Raw genomic sequence first — 22,689 nt, 5'->3', positions numbered from 1 at the left:
CAGATTGTGAAACCAATGATTAAAAAAAAAGTTTTATTCTGTTTTTTTCTCTCTGTTGTGTAAAAAGTACTGTGACGTAGAGTTAAACTGACTGATTAACTTTTATTGTTAACATTAGTTTAAATACACAGACCTTTTTAAATCAGCTTGTTAAGCAGCAGGATGTCTATTCTTAAGTAGGTCTCCTGAAAATTTTTTTTAAACGCCACCTGAACGCATAGGTGGGCGTGTCCACCTGGTGCGGTGGGCGGGGCCCGAACACAGACAGGTGCAGAGGCTCAAAGCTGTGTTAGAGGTGCTCCTCTGCGTGCGTGACAAACCTACAGGTTTTTTGTGTGGTCGGTACACGCTTTATTTTTCATTTCTGCGCGAGCTCAAATATCAGTTCAAGTGTTTCGGTTCATCTGTTTACTTTGACTTTGTCTGCTGGGTTATTCCCACAGATGCTGCAGAGAACTTTGCACTCGAAATTAAATTAAAGCCATTTACAATTTGCGCTTAACAGTTTTTAACGAGTGGACAACAATTTTTCTTTTCTAAGCATCGTGTGTGATTTGAAGAGGAAACACCTGTTGTACCTGCCTACCTGCTGTGGATTCTTATACTACTGAGCTTCCTGTCTAACATTAATGTGCAGAGATTAACAATGAAAACTGAATAACACGAGATTAAACAGCTCAGAGAGAAAGCTTTCATTTTTGGACTAAAGATGGAGTTGACCGGTCAAAGGGCGAAGTGTCTGGCGCTGCTTTTACTGGCTGGTGAGTTCTGTTACATTCATTTACATGACACCTCACTGTTTTATAAAACCTATCACTGTCTGTACCGTCGTTTTCTGGATATGGACTTTTTGGTTGTTGTTAGTCAAGCTGTGGGGGTTTCAGAATGACTTTTCTGTGCAAAAAGTGTCAAAAGTACATGTATTTGCTTCTTATACATCATACATCACATCAAGTGACTGTAATGAGCTATTCCTAAAACTGAGTTGCAGTTTGTGTGTAACTAAATATACGTTACCGTAAATATACGTTAACTATATTTTCCTTGTTCTACAGAGTCATTCATATTCATATAATATGTATATAATATTCTACTAATAATAAACAGAAGTGCTTTACAGGACAATGAAAAGGCGCAAAGATGGAATTAAGTAGTGACCTTATTGTGCTTCTTATTAACTTACAGTTCTTCTTCTGCTGCTATAATAGTGCATGAAAATACCGCTTTCATATTCGGCAGTGACACTAGTGACACTTTTGGCTACTTTAAAAGGGGAAATCCTATAATATCAATATATTATTTCACAGCCTATCTTTGTGCTTATATGTGTCGTCTAAATATGTCTGTTCTTATGGTTACTATCTAAATAATGTTGTCTGGGGATACAATATATGACCAAAAGTATGTGGACACCTGATATTCGTGGCACACTGCATTCCATTCTTATTTTTGATGTGTGGTGGTGTATTAATCTCCCTTTTTCTGTAGTTAAACAGTCTCTTGTGTCTTGTTTTGTGGAGTCCCTAATTAAGTGTAAATAAATAATAATGAATGTAATTGTAATCAGTTACAGTTGCTGGGGAGAAAATGTAATTGAGTTACAGTTAATAATTGAAATATTGACAATTACAAAGTGGTTATGTCTGAACATACAGTAGATTTGTTTTTAGTTAAAACTTTACATGTAGAATAAAGCAGTCCTTCTGTTGATTTTTCAATATTTTGCCCCGCAGGAATGCCTTGTTGTGACATAGCTTATCTCTGGACCTTTTTAGCTTTATTGTCCAGTTTAAAACATTTGTTAGAAAGGTAATCTGAAAGTTATTAAATGTAATAAGTGAAATTTCTTTAACGGAAATAAAATACTAAAAATCTGTACATTTCAAAAGTAACCCTCCCAACACTCTGTTAAATAAACAAAGATAAATGACATACATAAATAATGAGGTCGATGTTTCTTTACAACAGCATACACTCTTTAGCCAAAAGTATCTGGACACCAATGACTACTGTTATATTAGTTTTTCATGGTCGTATCTTGGTATTTCCAGTAAGGTAAGGCAAGACAAGTTTATATATACAGCACATTTCAACAACGAGGCAATTTAAAGAGCTCTTAATAAAACATCAATACAGCGAGACATAGTACAAAACAAAACACAATAAAAGTGCATTTAAATGAAATTAAAAACTTAAAGAGCTAGAAAAGGGAAATCTAAAGTTGAAAGCATACAGTGGTATTATTAGACAGTAATGTGCCTTCAACCTTGTGGTGACAGTTTGTGCCAGGTACATTAGGAAATGGTGTGGAAAAATTTGACAAGCCTGCACAGAGCCCTGTCCTCCTTAACACCATCCAGCTCCTGTGATTGTCACTCATGAAGAGTGGAGGCTGTACAAGAAGCAGATGGTTTTAGAAAGAAATTTTCAACAATCACTCCTGGTTGTAATGTTTGGGTGTCCGCATACTTTTGGCCCAGTAGTGTATTTGTTTGTCCCTGCAGGTGTGGAGAAAGACACAGCATAACAGAATGTGGCTCAGTCACATACTTTAAGTCAACATGAATCAGAACTTATTGCCCAACCTGCCTCCTCTTGTTTTTTTGTGACTAATTCTGTCAATGCTCTTTGTTTCTGTCTTTAGCCGAGGTTAACCTCTGCTTTGCTGCTCGGGTTAAAAGAGCAAATCCACATATTAGATTATTGTTTTTCTTGATTCCTGTAACCACAAGTGTGATAAAGTTACTGTCATCCTGAGTGAACAAGAAAAGCTTGTATGGCAGCCTTGTGACTCAAGTCAGCCCCTGTTTGTCTAGAATGTGAGCGTGTGGAGTGTGTGTTTAACTCTTTCTTTCACTTCAGTGTTTATCTGTGTTGACTCTCACTTCTGTCATTATTTCTCTTTGCCTTCCTCTAACGCCACTTGTGTCTACCTCTGTCTCTTCTCTTTATTGGCATGAATGATCAAACTGTTCTTCTTCTGTTGCTCTTTTATAAAACTCTCTCTCCCTCCACAATTAGGTCACTCACACTGTAGTTCTTTGTTGGCCAAATTTAAATTTTCTGTGTGTGTGCGTGAGACCTATTTCCCCTTTTCACTGTGTCACAATTTTGTCAATGCGTCCTTGCACAGACTGTGTGGGATTTCACCTGCGTGAGTCTTCGACCCATATAGGCTGTAGTGTAATCATTAATTGAGCTCATGAATCAGTAACCACAAGGGGAAAAAAGTGTGTACACCCCACAAATCAAAGGGCAAATGTTTGGTTTTCCCTCTCTGAGTTGTAGATCCGATTCTCTCACACACCCTTTTTACTCATGTTTGTGTGTCTGTCCCACGCTTAGATGTAGACTTTTAACCAGGTGCGATAAGGTACAGTCAGTCTTAGTCATTAGTCGGCACCGATGACAGCTCTGATAGGATAACACCTTGCTGATATGAGACGGCAAAGCCAGTGTATTAAAGTTATTATTGCTCAATATTTAATATGATTGATTCACTAAAACAATAATAATAATTACAACTAAATATTAATGTAAAAAATGGAGTAACAATCAGTGCCACTGTGTAGAATTTCCCTCCTGTCCATAGACAAGAGAAAAAGTTATAAATGTTTTTTTTCTCATGGACTTCTGTCAGACATCAAATCAATTCAAAAGCAGAGCCAGTTCTTAAATACCCGAGGCAACAACCACATGAAGAATGAATAAAAACATCCTGTATGTCAATAGAAATGTCTTATCTTATAAAATATTAAATGGGTAACACACGAAAAATACTTTTTTTTATTAATAAGAGAGATGAAATAGGGGTTCTGTGATCAGACAAAAAACAGTCCAAGTGTAAGTTATTTTGATAATATTAAAAATTAATAAATCGACCATAGACAGAAATAGGGGTAGACCAATATTGTTTTTTCAGGGCTGATGCGGATACAGATTATTAGTACTTAATGAGAACTTAAAAAAAGAGAAAAGTTCAGTGAAAATGTATATAAAAAATTAATAAATGAAAATATCTCCCTAATGTTTTACAAAGTAAAAGTTCCTGCCATGCTGATACGTTCTTTGCATATATTGCAGACTGTCTTTCCTGGTGCTGGTTGAGTGTAAAATGCAAGCTTTTTCATTAATTACGTTTTATCAGCAATCACTAAAATAAAACGCCCGTACAGATAATCTGCAAAATGCCAAATATGGGCCCCGATAATCAGCCAGGCTGATAATCTGTCGACCCCTAGACAGAAACACTAAAACAATGACAGCAGACTCATTTACTGTCAGGACATTATGAAGTAAAGGATCTAAAATAAGAGTGTGGGAAAAGCTCTTAAACACCACCTAAACCACCATATAACACAAAAACTCTCTTTCTGAGCACGTCCAAACAGACACCTCACAAACAGAGAAACATTTCTGCTTTTGAGAAAAGCATAAAGACACATAAAAGCACTATTGTCCATGTCATTAGCTCTGTCGCCCCACAGCGTGAAGATCCTGTGTTCAAACCATCCCTCCACCTTCTTTGTGGAGTTTGTATTATTCTGCATGTCTGCATGCCAGCAGACGAGCAGGTTAGGTGAACTGCTGCCTGCCCATAGGTGTGAATGTGTTTATATACAAACCTGTCTGAGGTATACATCGCCTTTTTCCGAATGCATTATGGGATAACGTCAGGGCCTCCTGCCATCTTAAAAACAACATTGTGTACAAAAAATGGATCTATAAATGTTTCTTTAAAGCAAATTAGTAAATAAAATATGTAAAAAAGGAAAGGTGTTTTAGGATGTTAATATGAATTGATTGTTTTATCTAATTCTAATGTATAAAACCCAAACATAATTATATTACAAATGAAGAGGCAAATCTTCACATTTGAGAAGCTGGAACAAGCTAATGTTTGAGCTATGGTAGAGGCATGACTACGGATGACAATGAGGGTCAGTTGTTTGGTCGGTCCACCACTTTGATCCAGACTAAAAAAAACCCCACATCTATTTAAGGGATTACGTTGAAAATTTTGAAGCAATATTCACGATGCCCATATGAAGAATACCAATGACTTTGATCCTCTTAAGTGTCCACAGTAGATTTTTACCAGCTGGGATGTTTGTGGTCCTGGTGGCAACTATTGTAGCCTGACGCACCACAGAACATGATTTGATTATTTTGACGGGTGTTTATATGTCCATCTGTCTGTCAGCAGATTTTTGTAAATACCATACTGTCTCATCCGTGGAAGATACAGTCATGAAACTTAACTTTAAGATAAAAATGACGACTTCATTCTTCATTCTCAACTGCATTCTCAGAGAGCCACTATAGCTACTGCTTTTTTAGTGAGTGCAAAGGGCAGTACAAAAAAATAAGTAAATAAAAAACAGGGCATTAACAGGAAATGCATAGATTGAGGCGGGGATATAGACAAAACCGAACACAACCTTAAGAAATCTTATCAATTAACTGACAAATTTTTAAGCACCTTACTCTCCACAAACCTCTTACAATCCCTCATCTTTATCTGATGAAACCCTCTCTCCTCAGTTGTGTGTGTGCAGGCTGACTTTGTGGAGCCTCCTGAGCCCGTCACCTCCATGCGCTCGTTCGCAGAGAGCCAGACCAGGCTCCCCTGTCACTACCAGGTGCAGGCAGGGGAGAAGGTGGTGCAGGTCACCTGGTACAAGGAGCTCCCAGATGGCAGCAAGGACCAGATAATCACTGCTCACTTTATGGATGGACACACAGGTAGGCTGCAGCAAAGAGTTAAAAAGGCTGTTTGCAGAGCACTTTATATGTACAGTTACAGTTTGGACATGAAATCTAATGTAAGCATTCCTTCTTATGAGCTAAGTCACTCTCTGATGCATCCTTGCACCTCCAGGATCTGTCTTTATCAAGCTTTTGTTTAAGAATTGTACCTTAGACATAACACCAACCTGAAAAGTACAGTGTTTTACTGCTGAAATACTACTGTTACATGAAAAATCAAAGCAAAAGAACTCCTTCAAATGTACTTTGAAAAAGTAATATCACACTTAAAATGTACATTTCTGAATTCAAATGCGAGATTTTGGTTCTTTATTTCACTGCAGAAGAGCTATAGTTTCAAATTCTGATAGAGACCTAAAACCTGCTGTGCTCATAATAGGGAAGTGCAATCACTGTAAAAACGACAAAATCATATGACAGTCGTTCTATGGATGATGACAAATCAATTCAGCTTCTGTTGCATTCCACTGAGCTCAAGATAAACCATCATTGATCATTTTATCGATTTTTGTACCTTATGGTGAATTATGTCCAAGGTCCAGTTTTGAGAGACTTATGATCCGAACTCCTTTTTGACCATTCAAGCGGTTTCCTTCAACATAAAGTTAGGCCATATTCTAAGAAATTACCCAATCAGGATGTTGTTAGACCATACAATGAGACTGGTACATCTGCAGCCATATTCCATTTGTAGCATACGCGACACGCTCCCCTCAAAAAATGCCCCCACCACTAATACAAAACAAACCCACCAGTTTGATGGTTATCTGAGCCCTGCTGCAGCGTGACACTGTAGTTAACAAATATAAGGCCAAATGTAGCAATAATCTACTTTATAATCCATGATACATGAAAACATAATTCACCTCATAAGTAGCGACATGTAGCCTTCCTACTATCCTTACCCTAGCTTTAACCACCCCTCTTTTGATTTAATACTAAAATCTATCTAGCTAACTGCTATATTAGAAATTTTGTTGGGACTTCTGGGCCAAGGAGAGAGGGCTGATCGCACGCTGACATGTAAATATAGTGGGTGAGTCATGTAGCTAGAGGACAGGTCATGTAGCTGCTACAGCTGCAGTTATACACACTCACATTCAATGACCTACTAGTTCCTTAGGTTTCACTTTTACTTTCTTGTGTTTAGGTGCCAAAAAAAAAGCCTGGTTAGGTTTAGAAAAAGACCACGGTCTGATGTAAATATTGATCTTGCATGGGACTTGACCTTTGGTCTCATGGTTGAAAGTCCTGTGTCCCTTTCTGGCAGAAATTTTGACATTAACCTAACAGTAGGTGTGGAAGGCCCTTACTAACCCATATATATGATGCTTATCATCACTGATAGCAGTCAGTAATAGCATTACAACAGCCTATAATAAATCCTCTCGTCTGAGCATTATGATCGACAGGCTGAGCTTGACATGCAATGATTGATAACTGATAACCATCACACCTTTTTTGTGATCATCGTTACTGGATCGAAGCTCTGTGATGAAAGATTAACAAATCTGGCAACAGTGCACTACAGTGTAATTTGAAATGAGATCATACCAGGAGACTGCTCAGTTTACACCTGGATTATTTGTCTGGAGGGTGGGGTTGTGATGTCATTAGATAAATGTTGTTCAAATGCTGTTTTATTTTGCCAAAACCTAATAATCTATTTTCCTTTGTTAAAGTAAATGCCTCCGTAAAGTAGCCAATTTCTCATTGGGAAGATTTTGTTTCCATATGTATTTTTTGTGTGTGTTTGAGCTTTGTAAACGATCATATATTCATATTATCTGTCCTGACCTGAAGTCTTTGTTTTGGCTTTAAGAGTTCGGGCGCTACTCTGGCAGGGTGAGGTTCGAGAGTGGGAACCCCACGAGGAACTCGGCTCTGCTCATCCCCAGCACAGAGGAGTCGGACGAGGGCAGCTACACCTGCCACATCTCCACCTTCCCCAACGGGAACTTTGAGAGGCACATCACACTCACAGTTTGGAGTAAGAGTCATCCCTGTCCCCTCTCTCTTTTTCTTCTCTTCTCCCATACCTTCCTAATCCTATCAGAGCTGCTGTAATGATGTTTAAACTGTAATCATCTTCATAGAAGAAAAGGGGAAATTCAGCAGGTCTGCAGACGTGGCCACAGACACTGACTGCATATTTAAGGTTTCAGTGGGTGAAAAGCAAAAAGTGAATATTGGTTTTATGTTTTATTAGTTTATCGTTCAGCATTTTTTCATATACCTGCTTAATACTGAGTGGACAATACAGAAAAGGTCAAATGTAATACTGTGCCCCAAACCTGCTTTTAACAAAAATAGATGGTTTTCTTTGGTGAATAAGGTACATTGGTGATCTGCTAAAACATTGGCAATGTGCAGATGGTGTTTGTTATTAAAGATGCACGGTTTGATTTAATTTGTGATGATTTTCCTAGTCAAATAAATGTTTTACATAGGCCCATATTTGTCTGTGTTCAAACTGCAGGCAATTGGCACGAAATTGTTCTTTTTTTTTCTTTTGCTCATATGTGAGTCAGATCTGTTTTTGTTTGTTTGTTTGTTTGTTTGTTTTTCATAACAGGGTGAACAGCACAAATCACATCTTTTTAATTCAAATTGGGGTCACTTTCATATGAATACAAACATGTTTATAGCCTGAATCGGAATCAGAATCCGGTTTTATTGCCAAATACATTTGTATATACAAGGAATCTGACTTGGTGTTTTGGTGCAAAACATTTAACAAAAGGAAGAATAAAAATATTGAATTTAAATAGTGTAAGACATAAAAATGTAGACGCAATTTAAAAATATAAAATGAAAAAATCACAGAATATAAAGAACACAAAATGTATGTACAATAGCCACTTTACTCCTTCATGACAACTGTACAGGAGGATCATTTTTTATATAACATAATTAACGGCAGGGTCACTTAGAGTCTTGATCATCCACAGCTCTTCCCTCTCATTCAAATTCGTTTACTTCTGGTTCCAATGGGTGACATCATGGTAGCTATGTCCATTATTTTATACAGTCTATGACCGTGACAATTCACACTGGAATCTGCTATTGGCCACATTTAAAAAAAAAAATGAGAACAACCAAACAAAAAAATCTGATAGGAGCAATAAATCCGAATTAAACGCATGCAGTGCAGGGCTTTATGCCTTCTATCCTTGGATTCCTTTAGATTCACATAGAGTAAATGCAATAGATGTTGATTAGACAGAGTGGACAAAATTAACAACCGTAAAATCGCAGTAAGGATAAACAGAAATAATATACAATACACAATATTAGGTCAATTAAGTGCAAGTAAAGAGAATATTTTGGATCTCCTTCTTTTATCACTAGCTAAGATAAATACATTGTATCATGATTTCAGTGGCACCACCATTGGATCCCTTTTCAAGTAAAACCTGCAGCGCTGCTATCAGTTCGGTCCTAAATGACTTTTTCATGTTGCTGCCAGTCATCATCATAAACATTGACAGTTCAGTCGTGAGCTTGTCCCAACACGCCACAGATCACATGAACCAACAGAAATACACACACTAGTAACTGACAACCTCCAGCGCTGAATTCTCACGACTCCTCAAACCAAAAAACATTTATTAACTATTAAATATTTAATCCATGAGCTACATATAAATTCTCCATGTGCATTATAATCTCTTTCATTAGAACTATCTGCTGCATTTTTCCATTATGTTATGGATCTAAAAGTCTGTTTTTTGTTTTTTTTTTCTTTTGGTCAACTCATTGATTTCTAAGGGATTGCTTCAGGGTTTATTCGGTTGGCTTTATTTGGCCATATGTCACTGTCATCTCTTTTCACTTGGGATTTTTTTTTTTTGTAGTGTGCAGGATAGTTTCCCTGGAGATCTCTTCCCAGATATCACCTGTCAGTGAAATACAGATGGGTGGTACTGTGATGTCATGTATTTTGGGGTTTGTGTTTATAAAGTTTGAGTCTTACAGGTGGTGCCCTTTGCTTTGTCTGTTAATCCATAATGGCTATCTCCGCTAATGCTAACTACCGGTTTTGTCTTCTGCGTTAATAATCCAAATACCAATAGAGAGACTTTGCAGGTGTTTACAACAGCAAAGACCTCAATGAGCCGGGTGTGAATCACTATCGTGTCAAACCAGTTGGTGACAAAGAATAACAAAACACAAATGTATATATATGTGAAAATATCACAGGTGACATTTGACACATGGTTTTGAAAGACTGTTTTTTTCTGCACAATCATGACTTGGTTAGGTTTTTAGTTAATATCCTGTATCTGAAAATTGAGGTTCTCCACATGATTCATGTTTTTAGTTTCACTGTTGCTCTCTATCATCTGTTGTGGATTCCTCAGTCAGATCCTGGTGGTACCTTGTTTTTTTTTATTGTGGGCTTCTCGTGTTCCTGTATGTATTTAGGGCCCTTTTCATAACAATATTCTTATCTGAATCTTTTAGCAATAAGATCTTAAAGAGCTTATTGCACAGACTTGTTTCTTAGATACAATGACACAAACATTTAGTGACGTCCAGGTTTAATGGATCTAATTACAGACACTTAAGGTAATTTTAGGTAAGGACAAATTAGCCTTGAGCAAGCTTTAGGAAGTATTAATTAAATCTTAATGCAGTAATTGCAGGGGATGGGAATTACACAAGTGGAGCTCATCTTTGTTAATGATAATACTATTTTTATTGTGTTTTTTTAGCTTTAGAACACAGAAATCACACTTTTATAAAAGCTAGATAATACAAAATCTGAAAAAAACCCTAGGACCTATAATAAGTATAATTGTACAGCATAAAGCATAAATAAATAATTAAACAGATATCCATGTTCAACTATCTTCAGTTTGTGGAGGAATAAAGGAAAAAAAAAGGTTAGTAAGCACATTATTTTACTCATTAAAAGTAAAAAAAATCTGTAGTTTTTATTATTTTTTTAAAAAAGTCATTATAGTCAGATAATTATTTTATCCAAACAACTAAATAAAGAACAATTCGAAGGATTTTATACCTCTAGAAAATGAATGACATGGTATGTATACAAATCTCTGCTTTGAATATTTTTTTTGCTTGATGTGCTAAAAAATGTAATTATCTCATTAAAAATTCTTAAAGTTACGTCTAATCATTTACCTTGAAAATTCAAAATCTATGAATATGAAAATATTCTCTTCAAAAGTTAAAGTGATAACTACAAAGTTTCTTTGCTTTAATGTGAAGTCTATTGTCAGTGTATGTGCACAGGTTGTATTTTGGAACATGACTGACTGCCAAACTATTTGTGATATCGCAAAATCCTATCGCAAAAATGTTCTCGTTTTGGTCTCAGATTTAAGATGAATGCAGAGAAATGTTTCAACTTCAGAACATTGATGTGAAAAAATCCTTCAAGTGTCAAACTAAAATATTAATCTCAGTGAAGCTCAAACATCCAAGTGAAGTAACAACAAGCAAAACATATTCTTGTGTGTATAATGCCTCTAAATTGTTCCTTTTCCTCCTCTTTTCTTAGTATTACCCATCTTCTCCCTGGATCCTGTAATCCTGGTGGAGGGCCAGTCATTTCGTTTGGCTGCCTCCTGTCGAGCCGTGGGCCGCCCACCTCCCCGTCTGTCCTGGGACACTGACCTGCCAGGCCAGTCCAACAACCGCACCAACGAGGGTGGGTCTGTGTCCAGCTACTACTCCCTGCACCCCCTGCGCAGCATGAATGGGAAGAAGCTGGATTGTCTGGTGTGGCATCCCGGCCTGGAGCAGCCGCGCAGGATCCCAAACAACCTGGAGGTTCATTGTGAGTACAGCTGGGAATGATGCTGTATTTTAAGGCCAAAGGAGACTATTAATGCAGCAGAAGCTAGCAGATTTACTTGCAGTAATATTTTTATATTTTCTTTAAAATAGAGCTTGTCTCAATGCAGAAATAATCTTACAGGTTGAGTTAAACATCAGTGGAAGGAACTGTATACAGTATGTACTCATGTCATCCTGCAATGTGTTGTAGTTAGTATACACAAATAAATACACAAAATACTCAAAATCTGCTGAGAATGTCTGGAGGCTGTATTAATTTTGGCTCAGTGTTTGACTCACAGTAGGAAAGATTCAATTGCAAAAACAAGTGTAACTAATAATAACATTTATGATCAGTTGTTTCGTTTAGGTGTGTCAGGAAGTGAATCACACCAGAGCTGTGGAATGCAGCCGTTGATTAATTATTATTAGCAACAGGTGTGCTTTTCCTGGATAGCAACATGTCCTAATTGTTAAAGGCCTTTTCCACTCAGAACATAGAAAAATGTAAATAACAATGAGGTTGTTGATCTTGACGTCAGGACTCGATTAGGTTAGTAGTGTGCAGGCTCATCAGCCTGAGCTAACCTAACCTTTGACTTAAATGGTAAACTAAGATATCTATGTAATCTAATGACACTTACTGTATGTGTCCACATAATCAGTCATTTCCAAACTTCTTAGTTATTGTCCATAGAGTGCCAGAAAAATTAGTCCTAAAACCCAAACTTTCAGCACCTCTGGTTCCATTATGTTGGAGTCAATTAGTTTTTTGAATGGGTTTTTGGTAAGAGGCCTGAAATAAAGTCTGTGGTTAACACGAGATGAAGCAACCTTAACGCTTTGTTCCACGACATAAACTTCATCAGTAAATACCCCACTCAGGAACGTTAAAGCTTTTATGTGTCTAGAAAAAAGAAGCGCTACAAGTGGCTAAATGAGACTGCAAAACATCATAATGCCAAGCCGTGCTGAACACGGCGTGTGGTGGCAATGTTAAGTCATGCGAACGCAATGTAGTTTTTTTTTATAGGTTTACATTAGCTTTTTGCCTCTGGCAATTGCTTTCAGGCTTAAAGAATCATAGTGGTGTTAATTTGCGAAAATTATGTTGCTGAACAAAATGTGTAGGTATCATAAACGTTTGTTTACCACAGAGCTTACTCTGCAATGATCTAAAATCCAATAGAATAATCCCGTAGGCTTTCTGACGAGGGAACCAGGCTGACGCTACAGAAAAACGTCATTCCTGGGGCACTCTATTTAAGCAGCTGTGCAATGCATTTTGGTAGCTCAACATTGCTTTTGTAGAGCTAGGGTGTCTGCTACTCATTTGAATAAAGCTGAATCTAGGCTACTTTTATGCAAATCAGGGGCGTCTGGCATAACCCAGCGACACTGGAAGCAACTAATCATGAGGATAGATTCAACACTGTCATGACGTGTTTTCCTCAAATGTTATCAGAAACACATTTTGGTGAGCTCTTTTTTTTATTTATTTATTTATTTTTATTCAAGCGAAAGCTTCCGAATGAGCCACCATGTTGGTGCAGTTTCAAATTGGAGGCAGACATTCGTGCAAGTGGCGTGACCCCTCAGTCCAAAAACCCCTCAGTCCACACTTGACAACAGTCACAATTGCAGTGTTCCCAAGCCATACTGCATACTGATTTTATACAGGATTAAATGATATAATAATCTCATCAGTCAAACTGGGCCTTCTTTAAAATGTATCAGCCGTTTAATATGAAAGTATATGTATTCCATATGTGTATGTATATATCATATTACTTTACTTTTATTTTCATAATTGTTTGAAATTGTTTGAGCTGAACATTTAGATGTATTTTTTGTTTCATTAGATCTTACAGGAGTAGTTTTACAAACATCCACAATTTATTTAGGTTTTTGCATCCGTGAGCACCCACAAGTATGTAATAAACAGTATATATTCAGGACACAGTAAGACACATTTCTTTAGCTCCTTCTGCTGATTGCTAGTTTATCCAATGACATTTTTTCCCTCCAGCTGCCCTGATAGAAATGTTTGTGTAGCTTAACTGTCCTATTGAAGAAATAAATGGGTGGCAGTGGATTAAACATTAGACAATATTGGCAGGTTGCTGGGAAGGTTCACTCTAGTGAGTAATGCTTCATCTTCCACTATTACTGTCGCTGCAGTCAGAGAGAAGCCTCCTAAACTTCAGTTCCCTCAGTGGTCAACAGTTGCTCTTTGTCCGGTGCAGGGTCGTAATCACCCATCTAACATTTGGGGGAGGGGGGGGCATTGTCAATCTACACCCTCTATGACCCAAACCTCGAGGGGAATCTGGGAAGAAATGTTTTGGAAACTTCACAGCTAAACAGCAGCATTTTGAAACTAAAATCTTAGATCAGGAGTTTGTATATCTGAGACATTTTTGTGACATAAAAACACAACAGTCAACAGCAGTATAGCCTTTTTAACATTGATATTACATCCTAGTTTTCCACTTTTTGATACATTTGAAATCACACACAGAGCTGCAGCATGCTGTGTTACTAAAGGTGGAAGTAGTAATAATGTCAAATTTTATTATGTGTATAAATTATTATGATTACATTAGGCAATGATTATTTCTGACAGCAGTGCATGGTTGCCTGAGTTAACATGACAACTTTTGTCTTGATATTTTTATATTATTACATTATTTTTTCTTTCTATCTATCTGTCTATCTGTCTGTCTATCTGTCTATCTGTCCATCTATCCATATGCAAACATACATTCTAAAAAATAATTATGCAGCAAATCAACTTTTAATTTTCCCACCAGCTACTTGAATCAATCTGCCAGCCAATCCCATGCAGGAGAAAAAGATCTGTCTGGTCATGCAGACCAGCAGACAGAGATTAGATAATGACTGGGGTTGTCAAATTCAGAGCGAATGTCTCTGCTGTCATCAGCATTATGCAACAACACTAAACTCAGAAATTACATGGAATAGCAATTTCGTCACATGAATGACTTTACCAGAACAAACTCCTTATTTGTATAAATTTAATCTACTGACTGTTACTGTTAAAATGGTATTACATTTGGTGCATAACAACTTGAAATGCAAAGTTTAGGACTTGACTTGGGACTTCATAGCCAGGTATTGGGAACTCTTTGTGACATACTAAAAAACAATGACTTTGTCTAACCTCTGCAGATTTTATCAGTGTATTAATGTTGAGTAGGCCATAACCAATTGTGTTGGTTCTATTTGTCTTTAGACAAATAAAGACAAACCATGCAGCATACAACTGAATATGTTTTTGTCCGTATTTCTTTGTCAGATCCCCCAGATGCCAACATCAATGCTGGTACAGGAAACTGGTATGTTGGTTTGGAGAAAGCTGAGCTGGTCTGCAGCAGTGGAGGAAACCCCAAACCTGAGAACATCACCTGGTCAAGGTACCAACACCAGTCTGTCTGCTGCTCATACATTTTTACAGTTTATCTCTGACTGGCTGCCTGCAAGAATCTGACAAATACATGTTGATTCACCCCACTGTGATGCTATCTGCACTGCTAAATGGCTCTTTACATGGCACTGGAATGTGACTCAAAACATACATAAGCCTCAAATGTGCATGTACATGGACTACACACCCGCGAACAACAAAGAAGTGTGCTTGAATCTAAAGGAGGACACCTTCCTCTCTCTGGCTCAATTCATTGCCAAATAAAAGCTATGGTGTCGTGTTGCACAATTCGCAGTTAGAAAAGGGGTGAGGGAGATATTTTCACACGAGGGAGGGAGAGCGCGACGCAAGGAAGAGCTGGAGACACATGCTAAGCACTTAATCATAGTGCCATGCTTTAAATATCACTCTAATGCTTGGTAAAACACAGGGTCTGTACTTAAATTAGAGACACTGTACCAGCCATTACAGCTATGACTGAGCACACAATGATCAAATGTTGTGTGCTGAGTGAAAAATATTTCAGCCATGAGGCAATCTTGAAATATTAAGATTATTGTGGATTAAATGCTTTCAACTCTGCAGACCATTTGGCGTTTTCATCAGTACAAACTCATCCTGTGTGGACAAGCAGTGTTCAAACCCAGAGATGCTTGTTTTCAGTTTTTGTTAAATAAATACTTTGGGGAATGTAGTTATTTACTTTATTGTGAAGAATTAGATGAGGAGGTTGATACCACTTTATGGCTGTAAGGTAAGTATAGGGTTTCCCACGCATTCATTTGTGGCGACCTGCCTCGCTTAAAACATTTGCCACCACAAATGAATTTCCTACTTTTGGCACTGGACTGTTCATATGGAGCGTTTTTTAAATATATATATTGTTGAATTATTCACTGCACCACATTCTCGGAGCGCAGAGTGCACTCGGGTCACATATGGAGCAGTAGAATGTCAGTTGAAACGTAACGGTTCATTCTGCCAGGTCCAAAGGTTTGCGTTCACTTGCGGTAGCTGCTCCTCTCATCCATTGATCTAATCTGATCAGCTGTGAATTGATCAACAGATCAATGAACCTCCCCGCCAGTCACAAGCTGCTGCTGAGGAAAAAAAAAAAAACTCATGAAGAGCTCTGCCTGCGCTGCACTCACAGACCCGCAAAATCCTCCAAATTTAGAGAGGGGACACAGATTTAAAGGAAAAACAAAAAACAAAAACAAAAGTTTGCTTCCCCCCACACCCACTTACCCATCATCAGCTACTGCCACAAATACACTCTAATTCTGTGGTAATCAGTGAAACATGAAGATACAACTAATAAATAAAATGTGAATACTGGCGTATTGTGATATTTCACTCTCAAAGATTCAATCAACAAAGTTTATAATTCAACAAAACAGATAAGAATATTTTGTGGCTGCTAAAGGTGGCGCACTCACTTTATCTGTATCAATTTCAACCATCTCCTCTGTGTCAGATGCAATCTCCACCTGAGACTCTTTTATAAAGGGCTGGTTAGAGAAGCTAGGTGGGGTTTTGAAAAAAGAAATCTGAGCCGGCTCCAGTTTGGGGGGTAAAGCAGCAGTTAAATAGCTGCTGCGGCACAGTGAAACCCAGGGCAACATGACCCCTCTCAGTGGACCCGATCAGAAACTGGCTCTCCATTATGTGGCCTGTGATGTCTTCAGCTGCACTGTGTGGGACTTGCCGGACTTGCTTAAATCCCCCAAACCTAGTGTTTATTTGGTCTATTCAGATCAATGGGCGCCACTTGTAAGCCCAGCAGGTTTTGATTCAGGTGCGAGCGAATTGGTGGTTACACTCTGCGGTGAACCTGATCCTGTGTAGTGTTTATTTTAGCTGAAACACTTCCTTGATGCAAGCCAGTTGCTGCATTTCATGCTGCTGTTTCATTTCACATTAAATACCTGTGTGTGATACTTCTACAGAAGTAGTTTGAACTGGAATACAGGTTTGCACTTCATTCACTTTCGTCACCAAAGTGAGTCATGGCTATTGTTTCAAGCAGTGAGTCACAGGTTTCCGTATGGTTACCTCTATGAAACATCGCTGACATTTTTTGCTCTGATTGTCCACAGGAGAGGAGGAGCTTTGCCAGATGGGACGTCTGTGGTTGGAGGAAAACTTGTTTTTGGGCGGGCCCTCCGCATGAATGACAGTGGGGTCTATGAGTGCATGGTCACAAACAGCGTTGGAGTGGGAAAAATAGATTACACGATGACAGTAGCAGGTATATTCATTTCATCCTTGTTAGCTGTCCTGCTAGTATAGCTTATGTTGTATGTTGGTATTGAAGATGGAGGAAATGAGAGGACGGATACTTGGAATCATGAAACAGCTTAAGTTTTAAACAAAAACAAAATACTGAGTAAATTCTCCTTTTGATTTGGAGTAATTGTGCAAATTTGCTGCCCCCTTGTGATGGATAGAAGGCATGAACAGATGCTGTTTAAATCAATCAGGATCAAATTTGATCTGAAACATGCCACAATTGTTGCTGTGAGAAAGTGTTTGTGTGAGACGCATTCATCAAATGGCTTCCTGTCCTCATCTTTCTTTCAGGGACATCAAAACACATTGACGAGCTTGTGAAGGACAACCTGTTTCTGATAATTATCGGTGCCTCAGCCGGAGCCTTGGTCCTGGTCCTGGTCCTGGTTGTCCTGCTGGTCAACCGCTACCATCGACGGAAAAACAAAAAGCTTGCGAGGGAGCTCAGCGAAAAAACGTAAGCTGACTCACATTTTCTTGAAAAAGCCATGTAGAGAGAAAGCTCAAAAGACTTATTTATTTATTACGCAGACTATGACAACAGCTGGAATTTTTTTGGTGTAAACTGCAGTTTTTAGGGATACTTCTCAGGAGCCTTGACCATTTGTATACTTGGAGGGATTCTAAATGAACCTACTGGGCACTGGCCTGGGGGCCCCAGACCTTTAGATGTAAAATGTCACTCGAATTAACAGCTACCAACCATGTAGAAAGTCAAAATGACCACAAAGAGATGCAAAGGAACTGCAACTAGACACAAAATATTATGAAAACAGGCTTAACAACCACAAAGAGACACAAGACTGCAAAGCAACACAAAACAATCACAAGGAGATACAAATTACTATAAAGTGAAACAGAATTACTGCAAAATGACACAAAATTACCCAAAAAGACCCAGACTAGAACAAAAACACATAGATAAGTCCAAGGAAATACAAAATGATGACAAAGAGATGCAAAACCCCCACAAAGTCTGGGTGGTGGTGGGGCCCTTTGCATATCTGTATCCGGGGTCCGTTGTTTTATAACCGCACCATGTTTCTACAGCACTCCTGTTTGATATTGAATTTGTGAGGAAAACTTTCTCTCTCTCTCATGCCTCCACAGTGAATGAAGAATCCAAAAAAATATTCTCCAACAGCAAAACTATATGAAAAAAATCTGTTTACAAACTCTCACACACCTCGAGCAGTATACTCCAAGTGTCATTGATCCAGTCGTATGCTCAGTACTCAGTACTACCCAAAAATCATAACATTATAGAGAAAATGCACTGATTTTGGAAATACAACAAGATAAATTAGACTTGGATTATACTGGACTTGTTTTGATATAGTTTAACTGTTGTTAAAAGTGGACCCCCATAACTTCAGTTCATGAGGCATGTTTGCCTTTTTTGGATTCTCCTTTCACCATGGAGGCATGCGAGAAAAGCAAAGTTTTCTTCCAGAATTAAAGGTAACGAGCTGATTAATTGATACACAAATGTTAATTTTTCAGGCGAAGTATTCCTTTAAATTGGTCTGTTTTCTGAATGTGCTGTCTTTTTTTTGCCCAGGGAGGAAATTCAAAGCTTCTCCAGACAAGCCTCCATCAGGAGACTAAACTCTGTCAGCACAGACCCCAGAGTGCCGGTACAGACACACACAAATACACACTCTTGGCTGAGAACAATAACCTGCATGGTTCAGAGAAACCAGGTCGACACACCCGGCCCGCCTAAGCGTAGCTGGGTGGAGCGGCAGGGAACGCAGCAGCCATGTCTGCTGTGTAGGCCAATGATTACAGGCTGCTGCTGCTTAAACAAATAACATGCAGTGCTTATTATTAATATCTCATTCTGAGTGATTCATTTTATTTATCTTCTGCATTCATTCATGCTTACCAACTTTCTCTGTTTTCTTTTTTTTTTTTATGTTAGGCAGAAGATTACGCTCTGCTCAGAGTTGACAGCCGAATGAAAAGTAGCCAGTCTTTGGTGAGTTTGTCAGAATGCTGATTCTAGCTTCTGAAATGTAAATATATGGTGTTTCCTCTAATATCTAAAAATCTTTTGGTTTCGGAATTTTGATAAAACAAAAGCAGCAATATGAAGATGTCACGTTAGGGTCTGGAAAACTGTGAAATGCATTTTTTTTAAAAATCTATTTTAGAGACTATATAATTAATTGATTGATAAGAAAAATATTCAAAGTAATAATTTATCACGATATACTAATACTACAACTACTACTACTATGATAATAAAAAAAATGGTCATAATTTTACCATCCCGACAGCAAGGAACATCTGAGGTAAATCCTTAATATTCCTATTTTAAATAATAACAGTCAAATTCAACCCAAAAATTTAACTTTTTTTTTTTTTTAGTTTAGTTTATTTTTTAGTTTAGTTTATTTGATATGGATATAACATCAGAAATAGCCATAGCAATGTACATTTATGCAAACGATCCAGATGCTCTGTGTTTATCATTTGTAGCAAAACACTCATTTGCAACACATGTCCACAAGAGGCTTAAAAAAAAGATTGAATATGTATAAAATTACCCATACACAGAAAAAATTAAAACATCAGTAAAACAATACACACAATACATCCACAAATAAACACATAAAATAAATCTCCAGTCCATACACAGAAATACATCCACACAAAGTAGTGTGGTATTAAATATGAGAACAATGTTGTTTCTCTTTTAGCCATGATTTAATACTTAAACAATAAAGTTGGGTTGCATTTTCAATGCACTTGGTAGACAGTTCCATACATTAGTTGTTAACATTAAATCCATCCCTAACTAATTTAAAAATCAATAAATCTGAGTAATTTTTAAGAGAAAAAAAAGGTAAATTCTGTGATTCCAGCTTCTTAAACATGATTTTTTTTCTGGTGTATTTACTCCATTATGACAATAAACTGAGTATCTTTGGGTTGTGGACAAAACAAGACATCTAAGAACATTTTCTTGGGAACTGGGAAACACTGATAGACATTTAAAAAAACAAAAACAAAAAACATTTTCTGAACCAAACAACTAATTGAGTAAAGGGGAAAATAAGTGACAATGAAAATATATTTGTTTGTTTCAGCCCTAATTATAACACACAGTAACTCAGTGCTACAGTATATTACATGGTATGATTTAAAAGCCACTGATGAAGCCAACAAGATTTTAACCAAACAGTTGTTATCAGTGTTAAAAACGTCTGGGTCCCCTCCCTACCTGTAGGAGCGACCCAGCTACAGAGGCAGCCAGTCCACTCTGGGTGGGAAGTGGGGGCCTCCAGGAGGGGTGGAGGTGGACGAACTGGGACGTCCAGTTGTCTGGCACGATGGCAGAGAGAGCCTGAGAGGAGCCGAGATGGACGGAGAGAAGGAGGAGCGCAGGAGGAGGGTGGAGTCATACCTGAAGAGCAGCAACATGTCACTGGTATGTGTCAGCATCCGAGAGATTAGGCAAAAATGCAATTGGTTTCGTTTGTAATGTGTTGTATGGTATCGTGTTTTTTTAATTTACTCTGCATCATCACTATCAGAAACTGTGGAGAGTTAGAACAAAGAACAAAGGATTACAAGCAGAAACTGGAAACACGCATGACCAAAGTACAGACAACCCCTTTGCTCTATCAGCTACTGTAATTTGTTTTACTATAGACAAATATTTTGCTGGGCAGCTCTGACCCTCTCAAATTATCACATTTTCTTTAGTTTATGTACAAAATAATATAAAGTGTACACAGAGGAAGGTCAAATTCAGTCTCCAGTGAATGCATTATTACCTGATATGGTCCTGATTGGCTGCCTTAAACACTCAATGAGGACAGGTTTTACAGGAAATGTTTTGCTCTGCAGTGCTGCACTGAACACTGCCAAGATGTGGAAAAGTTTTTATTTCTGCTCTGTTTTTTAAACACCACTAGTGATTAGTAGTGTCCTTTTTGAGTAATTCCCAATATAATAAAGGGACGGTTCACCCCAAAGTCAAAAATACACATTTTTCCTGTTACCTGTAGTGCTTTTTATCAATGTAGATTTTTTTTGTTGTGAGTTGCAGGGTGATGGAGATATTGGCTAAAAAAAAATTTGATGATTATAATGATTAAAAAAAAGAGTTGTAAAATATATCTACACACAGCAGTAATATTAGCTGTTTTTCTACCAGAAAAACAGTAATATGTGTTTATGCCGTTCATACCAGGACTCAGGTCTGCCCTCTTCCCTGGTTCCCCTGAAGGCCCAGCAGGACGAGGGCGTCGGGCCCAGAGAACCAGACCTGGGCAACGTCAGAGAGGGAGACTCCCGACATGGAGAGGACTGGGTTCCAGCACCGTTGGTAGCGGAGGGACATGAGGACGAGGAGGACAGCAGCTCCTACCAGCTCTCGGAGGCGCTCACCAATCACTTCTACTACAGTAATGGGGTCCTCAGGCCCAGGCCACACTCCAATGCTATTCTGCTGCAGCCCAAAGGACTAAATCATTTAGACCACGGACTTTCATCCAAAATATGAGAGGGGAGGAAGTCCGTCTGCTTTGAAAATGACCTTATTCTTTTTTAATGGGGTGCATATTTTGTACATAGTGACTTCTTTGGGTTATTAGCCCCCAAAATAATCCAAACCTTTAAAAAAATATTTTTGCATCTAGCTTGTGAATTTTTTGATTTTATCAAACTTTATCCCAACCCTGTGATAACTGTGAAATTTTTCAATATTTTTTGGGGGGAATTTTATGCCTTTTATTAGCCAGCTGGCAATGAGGTGAATAAGGTAAAAGGTCCCCCAGCCAGACACGAACCAGGGACATTTTGGGTCGTGACCATTAGGGTGCCCCTTCATTGTGAAGTTTTGACCCCAGTTATTTCGCTGATAGGTCTCCCATTGAACGTGCAAGGAATATTGGTTCCGGTTACCGATGTTTACGATATTATCTGCAGTGCCCGAATATAACATCCACTGCTTTGGCCCCATGAACTCTGAGCCTCGTTTACATCAAAAACACTTAGGGCAAAGACACAATTTATAAGCTCCAAATGCTCAGCCAAGGCAAGACTAAACTGGACTTTGTTTTCATCTTGGAGGTACCAGTGGAAAAAACAGCATGTGTATTTGTGTATGTATGAATATTAATATATACATATATACATATATATATATATATATATACATATATATATATATATATATATATATATATATATATATATATATATATATATATATATATATATATATATATATATATATATATATATATATATATATATATATATATATATATATATATATATATATATATATATATATATATATATATATATATATATATATATATATATATATATATATATATATATATATATATATATAT

General features: G+C 37.7%; 1 protein-coding gene across 2 annotated transcripts; it reads left to right on the top strand.

Moving 5' to 3' along the window:
• Positions 1-283: 283 nt before the first annotated feature.
• Positions 284-22,503, top strand: nectin4b (nectin cell adhesion molecule 4b). Of its 2 annotated transcripts, none has more exons than XM_042498437.2 (11): positions 284-761; positions 5,545-5,745; positions 7,592-7,759; positions 11,297-11,575; positions 14,894-15,011; positions 17,122-17,273; positions 17,606-17,771; positions 18,876-18,951; positions 19,239-19,295; positions 20,550-20,750; positions 21,555-22,503. In XM_042498437.2, exons 1-11 carry the CDS (start codon positions 710-712, stop codon positions 21,828-21,830), a joined length of 1,746 nt encoding a protein of 581 aa, XP_042354371.2. In that variant the 5' UTR covers positions 284-709; the 3' UTR covers positions 21,831-22,503. The 2 variants fall into 2 exon arrangements, with proteins under 2 accessions (XP_042354371.2, XP_042354370.2); XM_042498436.2 differs by having other exon boundaries at positions 21,519-22,503.
• The last annotated feature ends 186 nt before the right edge of the window (positions 22,504-22,689 follow it).

This window comes from Plectropomus leopardus, chromosome 12 (genome assembly GCF_026936395.1).
Source record: "Plectropomus leopardus strain MGB_pleo_1.0 chromosome 12, ASM2693639v1, whole genome shotgun sequence".
In the NCBI taxonomy this organism is placed as follows: domain Eukaryota; kingdom Metazoa; phylum Chordata; class Actinopteri; order Perciformes; family Serranidae; genus Plectropomus; species Plectropomus leopardus.
This window is presented reverse-complemented; position numbering and strand designations above follow the sequence as displayed.